Below are 10,068 nucleotides of genomic sequence, written 5' to 3'. Positions count from 1 at the left end.
TGGAACCCTCAAGACACATTGCTTCCTTGCAAGCAAGACTGGGCTTTTTATCAGCAGTGTCTGCAAATGAAAGGAACTCCCACTCGAGGCCCTTTTGTAAAAATAGAAAAATTCCATTGAATACTGTAACGCTCTGTTTTTCTGTTTAACTTTTATTGTTCCATTTATAAAGCTTTACACTTTAGAAAAACCTGCCATTTATAAATAAGAATAGGAAAAAATATTACAGTAAAGACTGTTTTTAGCAGTGGGAAACTCCTGTCAGGGATTCTGACAGAAAGCTGCCTGTGGTGCTCCATAGGAGAGGACATTTAGAAGCCCTTGGGACACTTGGAGGGAACTGGGATGCTCAGAGAGAGATCAGGATGCTGGCAGAAGAACCTGGGACATCCAGTGATGGAAGCTGCATTATTAAATATTAACAAACCACTTATTAAAATAGACTGGTGAGACTGCCAACTACACATAGAAGCGAGTCCTGGAATCCCAAGGAAGTGCTGGTATCTCATGGTGAAAGGATAGTGGGGTTGGTGGGGGGCAGCGGGGAGTGAGCCCCAGTCCAGGTGCAGGACAGCTGCCCTTCCCAGCCTGCCCTGGATGCAGTGCACTGCTGTTAGTTGGCTGTTTTCAGGGGGGCCTTGCGGAGCGACCTCCGACTGGGGGCGGGGTTGTCTTTGTTCCTAGCTGGGGACTTCACATTCCATGGCTGAGGCTGAGGAGGCCTGGGAAGAAAAGATAGAATTACTCTGGTAGGAAAATAACGTTTCCCTCCCAAGGAATGTTTAGTCCACTCACAGTTTGTCAGGCAGTGATAAACATAAGATATCTTTTCCCTCAGTCTGGGCTTCAGTTTTCTCTGAAAGGGAGACACAAATTCGGACCTCAAAGAATGGCCAGTGGTGAATGTCCCTGCCCCTGGGCAGGAGAGCAAGACTTACCTTTGTCTGGTGTAGGACTGGGCGTGGTGGCGATGTAGCTGACGCCCGCTTCAAATGTGACATTGTTGATGGTCTCTGGGAAAGGGGACATGGCTTGTTAACGGATGGCCAGTAGGAGCCACCACACCAAGTGGACCAAGCAGGGTCCAGCAGCGGTCAGTCCTGAGTGGCTGTCAGGCCCAGCCTCTGCCACTGCCTTCTTGCTTCAGCAGTTCAGTTTTCTTGAACCACGGCGAGTACTGGTCAGAGCCAGCGGGACTCATTCTCCACACCCCTAACTCCCCTTGGCAATGCAAGCCTTGGAGGCACATTGCCCAGAGTGAGAGGGCAGCCCTGAGCACAGGAGCGGGGGCACCGTACAGGCCACTGCAGAGCAAATCAGTCCTGGCTGTGTAGGGTACAAGGACGGAACCCAAGTAGCAGCAGAGCTGAAGGGCCTGAGATGTGCCAGAGGCTCTGAGCTTGTCAGCTGAGACATAGGCCCTGCCTGGGTCCTTGTTACTGAGCTCACACGTGTCTGCACAAGCTGCTGGGCATCAGAGACTTTGTCTACAGTCCCCCCTCCCCCCGCCCCCTTGGGTCCCCATGGCCCCACTTACTCTCCGGGGTGCTGATGGCTCGTTTAGTCACATCATCGATGGTGCCACTGGACTCTTGTTCCAAGGTGTATGAAGAGGCTGGGATGAAACGGGATAGTTAGCTGAGCTGTTGTCTGGAAGGACCCAAGCAACACCGAAGAACAGAGCCCACGGAGAAGGCAGCTGTGCATGGTCCATGGTACAGGGTGTCCCTGACAGTGAGGAACCCTGTTCACTCTCGCCAGGGTTCACAGATACCAAGAGGGAAGCCGGTGGAAATGGCCACCGGGGGGATTACTGGGGGTTTGGTGGCGGGTGGGCAGTTTGAAATCTTAGTTTCAAAAGTATTTGAGGTTTCTGAGTGCTGGGGATTAACCCCAAGGATTATATGCACACAGGCTGTGTGCTCAAGGAGATTCATTATAACACAGTCTCCAAAAATCAAAAAGCCCCTTCATTTCCAAGAATAGAGCAGGCTAATGAAGTCATAGCACTTCCACAGGACAACGGTTATGCAATCACTGGGAGAAATGTCTGGAAGAAAAGCTGATGGAAAATGTTCACAATATTTCACTATTCTTGCACGAAGGAAGCAGGTGATAAAACAGAAGGCACGCTCAGCTTAGTGTTAAAAATAAAACCAAATGTGTGTGAGGACTAGGAGATGAGAAAAACTAGCCCCTCTGGGCTCCAAGTCCTTGTCATAAATGAACACTGTTCTTACTCAGAACCCCAATGCCCCAGATAATGGTCATTTCTCATTCAAAACAAAAACTACTGGTGAAGGAGATGATGTGGCTCCCTGTGGGTGCGAGGGCCTGGCAGCTCCTGCTCTCCCGAGCCGCCTTTAGACTTACCTCGGTTGCTCCTGGTGTTGTCCAGACTCCCAGAACTCACAGGGAAAGGCAGTGCGCCGAGGCTCCGCCGCCGGTGCTGGTTCTTGGACTCCACGGCTTTCTGGACCGAGTTTAGGATGGCTATGGTACTCAGGGACATTTGTCTGCAGGAGGGCGTGGGAGACACGCAGAAAGCATGAAGACATGGAGAGATGACCCCCGTTCCTCACGGGCATCCTACAGCCACATGCAGGAGCCAAAGGTGGGCTGAGTGGCCACGCAGGGGAAGGAGCCAAACCCTGACGGTGGTGGTGGGGAGGTGCCCACCTGGCTCTAGGCAGTAACCGCTTCACGGAGACCACTGGCAGGGAGGGTGGCACTGCCTGAGGGGTGCGCAGCGGGCTCCCTGCAGGGGCCACTGGGGAGTTCTCATGGTCGGCAGGAGCTGATGAGGTTTCTAAGCTGGCAGCCACCTGTGAGAGAGAGGTTCCACTTTCTAACACGAAAATGACGAGGCCTTTAGAGACTCCATTTGAAACCGTATCAGCGGGGGGAAGAGCCTTCTCAGAGAACGCACAGCCTTGCGCGGATCAGGTGGCATCAGTGAGAAAGCAAACCTGTCTGCGTCCCTTCCAACAGCAGACGTGCCTGGATTTCTCAGGGAAGCAAGAAAATGGGGTCTGGAAGGGGCAGCAAGTCACATAGGAACCCCCTAAGCGACACCTCGTTTTGGGGCCACACACGTAGAAACACTCCATGAGTCTGGGGAGGGGTCAGCTGAAAAAGCAAAAAGTCAATAGAGAGACAGGGCAAGTCGCTATCACAGTCCTCTCTGGAAGGCATAACCACTCGGGTCCTCGGTGCGCCACTTCCTGGGCCATCACACTCCACTCCCCCCACGTCTGAGAGGGAAACCCCATGGTTCGGCCACCACAGGCCCTGTGCTTACCTGCACGGGCAGTGTCCCGCCAGCACCTGCTGCCCCACTGCCATCCGCCTGTCTCATCAGCTCTTGCTCCTGGGCCAGCTGCTCATTGTACTTCTTCATGTCGTACTCCAGTTCTGATGCCAGCTGCTTGTCAACCGTGAAGAAATCCTTGACTTCATCCCGGTAATCCTGCATCACCTCCTAGGACAGAGCAGGGGCACCTTTTATCTGATGCTCATGGGATGACTGCAGGGAAACTGGAAGCAAGAAGGTAGCTTCTGCCTAGCAGAAGTAACAAAGTGACGTTTCTCTGCTGACTATAGTGGCCCTGTTCCCTGCAAACACCCCTGCAACACACTGTCCCCCGCCAACATACACAGAGGGACCCTGATGGGAGACATCTCTGCTGTTCTCAGCCACTGGAAGTTTCTGTCTGGCTCAGCGCAATTTTAAGCAATTTCTGGATTCCTGAGGGGAGCCAACCCTGTAACAGGACATGGGAGTGCCACCAAGAGCCACCTGCTCCACTCCGGGAATTGGGATAACGACCCTGAGCCACTGCTGGGGAAGGAACGCTCAGTGTCACTGAGGCAAGCGCCCTGGGGAAGTGGAGGCATGGCGGGGCCTTGCTACCAGCAATGCTGCAAGTGCATCTTGGATGCCTTTCCACGAAGGGCCCACGGTTAGAGCCAGCGCGGGACAAGCATGGGACTGCATCTTAGAGGAGTGAAGCTTGTCCCTTTTCTGAAGCTTAAAATTGGGCAATTCCCTGAGCACTGCTGGGGGTGCACCGAGGCTTCTGGCCGTGGATCCCAGAACCACAGGTCCTTTAGCAGTAAATTGTCATAATGCAGGTGACTGAGTGGGTCCCTGAGCACAATGGGAAGCTGGGAAGCCCCTGTCCCCGCCCATGAATAAAGATTGGTAATAAAGTAACTAGAAGTTTCATTTGTTCTTTTACACAATGAGTTCTCACTTACCCATTTTCAACTTTTCTAAATTAAGTCATGAAAAAGTATATTCAATGTGACTCTGATGTACCTCTTTGTGGCAAAAAAAAAAGAAAACAACAAAACCTTCAGCAACTTAGAGAACAAGCTAGTGTAAAAGACAAATAAGTTCCTGATGGCAGCTCCCGCCATGGGCCAAGGCCTCTTGCACATGAGAAGAGCTCCACTTCAGCTGAGACTTCGCAGCCTCCTCAGAGCACCCCAAAGCGCCACACACACACACACACACACACACACACACACACACACACACACACAGCTTCTGGGTCGGGGCTGATCTCCATCTCCCTAGCAGAGGCGGCACCACTGAAAGTGGAAACGCTGCTGGATTTTAGTGAGTTCATGTTGTCCCAACTAATTGCACTGTGGCCAGGGCCTTGAGCTCGCCAGCCAAGCGCAGGGCACCCCAGGCAGCCTCACCCTGAGGTAATTCATGAGCTCCCGCAAGGCTGGGATCTTCTTCTTCTCCAGCAGTGACTTCAAAGTGATGATAATCGGAATGATATTTTCAATGAAGTTTCTCTTCTGAACCTGGAGCAACATGAAGGAAGCGTGTTTAGTTGCGGAATTCCTGGTGACAAAGACTTGCCCTATGTAAGTGTAGCTATTCTTGCTGACGATGCTGGGGCCTCATATGGGAGCCTCCACTTCTGTTTTGAAGACTTGTGTGAGCATCATTTTAAACCACTCTGGCTTGGTAAAGGAGGACGGGGAAAGACGCTTCTTATTTTCTAAGCATGGAAAAGGGGCTAGAGATGGGCTGGAGAATTCAGCAGAAAGCTTACAGCCCCCCATTGGCTAGGAAAGTGTCTCAGAACACAAGCTGGCGCTCACGGTGTTTCAGGGGAAGAGCCATGCTGTTAGCAGCATCTCTCTGGGCGCTACATGCATGCGGAAAAGTGCTGCCATTACGTGGAGCCCAGGCCTCTGAACCTTAAGATTCTTGGCTGTAATTGGACACTAACCGCAATGTGCCGTGAAGTGTGTTTTAAGGAGCAAAAGTCACTCTTTTGCCCCCTTATGCAAGATGTGTCCTTCTGAGTCTAAGATGTATTCCTTTTCTTTTCATTCACATCACCAGTGTGCTCCAGTAAACCACTTATTTCTCAACACCAGCCTACCAGAGCGCCTGAAACAGGGCAGAAGGTAGAGAATGTAACAGGAATCTGCAGAGGTGGTCCACCCAGAGAGCGCCTTTAAAAGTGTCTAAGATGCATTCGCTGAATAAATACTATCAAGTGCCTCCTAGCACTAGAGACAAAGTTAGCCCGTGAGACAAACGCGGAGAGTCCTGGCCCTAGTCGCCTCCGGAGCAGGGTGTGGAGGAAGGAAGGGGCGGACAGCAGAGTTCGCAGGAAAGACCTCTCTGAAAAGCTCCCCCTTGGGATGGGCAGGACTCAGGAGGCAAGAAAGGAAAGTAATGACAGGAGAGGGTTCGCAACACGCAAGAGGGCAGGGCGGGAGAGGATGGAGACACCCTGCAGGAGAGACAGGGTGGGGGTGGCACAGTGTGTGAGAAGCTCTGAAAACGGAGCTGAGTTTCATTCAGATGACAGGGCCAACAGTCCATTGACTGAAGATGTCATTAGAGCATAGAGCGTATGCACGGCCAACGCATGGCCCTGTGTGGAGCTGACAAGGGCACACCCCAAGTGACCACACTTCCTGCTGCCCTGCAGCCAGCATGCCTGGGTTTTCTGAGGCAGGAGAGCAAAGCCCTGTTTGTGGTTCTGAAGGTCACTGGCATAAGTGTGGAGGGGCAGCCTGGCAGAATAATGAGAACCTCGAGATAGGACAGGATCTCTAAGACAAAAGGGACAGAAGGAGCTGTCTAAGATGACACTCAGCGACAGCCATCACTTGGCGAAATCCCTGTCACCAGCCGGCTGGCTGTGCTCCAGTCTGTATCTTTGGGCTCAGCAGAACATGGCAGCCACTACTGGTACTCACCACCTGCAGAGGAGTGGGGCTGCTGAGCCGCCCCCAGAGTCCTTCCCACCCTGACCACGGCAGCACGAGGGTCCCTTGTGGGCAGAGAGGCTGAAGGCAGGGAAAGGAGAGGGGGTCTGGGAGTCCTGTGGCTCATCTAGGGAGGCAAGGGGACCTGATACAGGTCCTCAGAAGCTGCAGCTAGACACAGGGACTGAACAAGGACAGACTTCTCTGGGATCACTGCGTCAAAGCAGGTCACACTCAGCTGCTCACAGTAAGCTGGTGACCCCAGCCAGCCCACTGACAGGGTGCCATTCACCTGGGAGATGATCTTTTTCTGAGCTTCCTGCATGACCACATTTGCCAAAGCCACATCGTCTTCCTCCAGGAGCAGGTCCGGCCTACACCTCATTGCCAAGAGCTTGATCTCCTTGGAGCTGAGGATCTCGAAGGTGTCTGAAAGCAGCTCACTGGCTTCCATATCCAGAGGCAGGAGGCCGTCCGCAAAGAAAGCTGGACAAGAGAGGGCGCTGAGGGGGCTGCCAGTGGCCGAGATCAGGACTGATGTCAACAGGCACAAAAGGGGCTTCCTGATGTCCCAAGGTCTCTGGGGACATGTCTACTGGACCATGAGCAACTCAGCCAAGTCACCCCAAACCCACCAGGCCTACCCAAAATACTAAGGCAGAGTTTGGACGTGATGTTGAATCGTTGCTCGTCTGTGAAGTGCTCTAGAAGGAACTTGTAGATTTTCATCCGTTTCTCCCTGTTCATCTTTCCCTTCAGGGAAAACAGCCTCTTCTCTCTAAGCAGAGCAGGAGGTTTCCTGTCACCTGGAGCCCACAGAGCGGGACATCTGTCCTCCAGGCTTGGCTAGCACTGCAGCTCAGGGCCAGCCCGAAGAGGACAGTGCAAAGCAAAGGCCCTTCCATCACTTCCCCGTCTCCTGGTCCTCATCCCATGCCCCGGCTCTTCCCCGATGCCGCACTGACCTCTCGGACTGGGGGAACTTGTTATACTTCTCGTGCTTCTCGTAGTTATTGAAGTGGAAGATGCATTCGGTGAAGTGCTGGAAGAACAGGCCAGGGCTCCTCTTCAGTAAGAGGTGAACCAGGCAGAACTCCCCAAAACTGCAAGGAAACCAGATGCCTGGTTACTGGGGGCAGTCTCGGGATTCCTGCCCCAGCCTGCCTGACAGTAGGGCCTGGGAACCGTGCTGGGGGAACACTGGGTCTATCCAATCAAGGCAGCCACAAACGGTGCTTCTCTCATTCCACATGCATCCACATGTGGAATTCACACAACATTCACACAACACATGCACACAAACATGGGCACACAACACATGCACACAAAATGTGCACACACAGAACGTGGCACACAATGCACGCACACACAACACTTCACACACAATGCATGCACACAACACGGCACAAACAACACTCACCCACATAATGTGGGTGCCTGATTGGCAGTCTCTGGAGTCCAAGGTCAGCAGAAGGCCCTTCACTGTTGCCCCCTGACCTTGTTCCTGTCAAATTCTAATGTCACTCAACTGCTCTGCCCAAACACTGCTTCCAGCAAAGTGGCTTAGGGACCAATTGGGAAAGCCACAGGGAGCTGGAGCGCCAGCGCAGCACCTCACATGTGCAGGTACACACGCGACTATCTGACTGACCTCCTTGGCACTGCACGTAAACCCTTTTCAGAGACAGGGACTTCCCAAGTGGGACTGACACAGCAGGACAGCGGGCAGGCAGGGCAGGTACCTCCACTGTCAGACCTACTCCAAGAGGGGGCCCTCAAGCCCTGGGCACCTTCTGTCCTCTGCTGGAGAGGCATAAACTGGACTCAGAGGTGACACATCACCAGCACCCACTCCTAGAAAGGGTAGTGGCTACAGCTGATGTGTACACACAGTGAGGCACACATAATGCATACACATCACGCGCACATGCAAGTCAGGCAGTGGTGACAGCTCTGACAGCAGCAACAGCGTGGGGACAAGGGCTGGGCCCAGTCTACTCCACTGCCAGCAGGTGTCCTTTTGTTTTTTTTTGCTTTTTTGGGTCACACCCGGCGATGCTCAGGGGTTACTCCTGGTTCATGCACTCAGGAATCACTCCTGGCGGTGCTCGGGGGACCATGTGGGATGCTGGGAATTGAACCAGGGTCGGCCCTATTGGCTGCGTGCAAGGCAAACACCCTACCCGCTGTGCTATCGCTCCAGCCCCAGCAGGTGTCCTTTTCAAGTCAGCAATCTTAAGTCTCTGGGGGACTTAAGACTCCCAGGAGGGAGCACTGTCGGGATACTCCCTCCCAGTCCCTGGGCCAATGGTAACTGGGTCTGCCACAGCACACATCTCAAGAGAAGTGGACCTGTGGCAGTCTCAACCCCGTCCCAAGAGCCGTCGTGCAGCGCTGTACCAGGACCCTCCGCACCATGATGAAATGTGCCAGTATCACCATCAAGTGTGTGTGCACACCCCCAAGTATGAATATGTGTCCTCCTGTGCATGTGCATTCCCCATATGTGTGTGCCCCCAAGTGGTGTGCGTGTCCCTGTGTGTGTCCCCAAGTGAGTGTGCGTCCCCATGTGTTCATGTTTCCATGTAAGTGCATGTCCCCAAGTGTGTGTGCTGTTTCTGTGTGTACATGTCCCCAAGTATCTGTGTCCTGTGAGTACATGTACCCAAATGTTAATGCGTGTCCCAAGTGTGTGTGCGTGTCTCCATGTATGCGTGTCCTCAAGTGTGTATGTGTACCCCCAAGTGTGTATATGTCCCTGTGTGTGTTCCCACATGTATGCATCCCCATATGTGCGCATGTCCCCATGTGAGTGCATGCCACGTGTGTGTGCATACCCCCAAGTGTGTATGCATGTCCCCATGAGTACGTGTCCCTGTGTGTGCATTTCCCCAGGTGTGAGTGCATGTCCCCAAGTGTGTGTGTCCCGGTGGATGCGCGCGTCTCTGTGCGTGTACATGTCCTCGTGCATGTGTGTGTCCCCTTGCTGTCGCCCCAGTCAGCACCACGACCATGAAGGAAAGAGGGGAAGTGCAGAAACAGGGAGCAGCCAGAGTCTGAGGCTGGAGAAAGGCCAGTTCCTGAGTCCCTGCTGCCAGGGGAGTGCTCACTTTGCACATACAAGGCCTTGGTTCTCTCCCCAGCATGAAATCCCACTTTTCACTGCAGATTCTTACCTAGAAAATGAGGAAGCAGCTGGCAGAACAAAGAAAACAAAACCAACCCAAATCTATTTACTGACAGGTGTTGCCTGCAGAGAAAGTCACCTCTGGCCAGCTAGCAGCCGTGTACTCTGTCGGCAACACGTTCATCCCAACCTGTGTTTAGAGACTCAGGGTGGAGACAAGCAGCTCAGGGCACAAGAGGGAGCTCTCCCCACACAAGGGTCACCGCCTGAGGCAAACCCTGAAGGGCAAAGAGTGGAAACACATTCACAAGCAAGAGTACAGCAGGTGGCGCAGAGCGCTGGGACTCTTGGGGAACTGCGGGGCCTGAGCTCTGCATGGTGAGAGAATACCCCCAGTCACTGGGTCACACCCCCAGTGCCAGCCTCACGGCTGCAGATGTCAACCAGGTCCGGAGGGAGCCCCCACGCAGGAGCAGCTTGAGAAGAGGCAGGCGTCACTGTGGGGGAGTTGTAAAGCTTCCAGATCATCCCTTGGATTGGCAGTTGGCACAGAACGGCTCCTCAGCTCAAGAGGGGTCTGAGGGCAGGAGAAGCAGCAGCCTTTCCCCAGCTCTCCTCGCCCTCGCCCCAGGACACTCGCCAAAAGGCACAGGGAACAAGCATCCAGGGATGCTGATGTGGACACAGCAATC

At 53.5% G+C, this 10,068-nt stretch overlaps 1 protein-coding gene across 2 annotated transcripts in view; it reads right to left on the bottom strand.

Annotated features, from left to right (window-relative positions):
* The window catches only part of NCAPD3 (non-SMC condensin II complex subunit D3), a 77,409-nt gene continuing 67,341 nt past the window's right edge, over nt 1–10,068 (bottom strand). For both annotated transcript variants that reach the window (XM_056131475.1, XM_056131474.1), the window contains exons 25-35: nt 7,215–7,352; nt 6,894–7,027; nt 6,542–6,735; nt 4,711–4,821; nt 3,302–3,481; nt 2,680–2,825; nt 2,374–2,516; nt 1,538–1,615; nt 939–1,013; nt 796–856; nt 1–722 (exon numbers count right to left, since the gene is read on the bottom strand). In XM_056131475.1, the coding sequence (XP_055987450.1) occupies nt 614–722; nt 796–856; nt 939–1,013; nt 1,538–1,615; nt 2,374–2,516; nt 2,680–2,825; nt 3,302–3,481; nt 4,711–4,821; nt 6,542–6,735; nt 6,894–7,027; nt 7,215–7,352 (1,369 nt within the window). In that variant the 3' untranslated portion in view covers nt 1–613. The remainder of the gene's footprint in view (nt 723–795; nt 857–938; nt 1,014–1,537; nt 1,616–2,373; nt 2,517–2,679; nt 2,826–3,301; nt 3,482–4,710; nt 4,822–6,541; nt 6,736–6,893; nt 7,028–7,214; nt 7,353–10,068) is intronic.

Source organism: Sorex fumeus, unplaced genomic scaffold (assembly GCF_029834395.1).
Source record: "Sorex fumeus unplaced genomic scaffold, SorFum_2.1 ptg000091l, whole genome shotgun sequence".
Lineage (NCBI taxonomy): Eukaryota > Metazoa > Chordata > Mammalia > Eulipotyphla > Soricidae > Sorex > Sorex fumeus.
The sequence above is the reverse complement of the archived record's forward strand: the minus strand, read 5'-3'. Positions and strand labels throughout refer to the sequence as shown.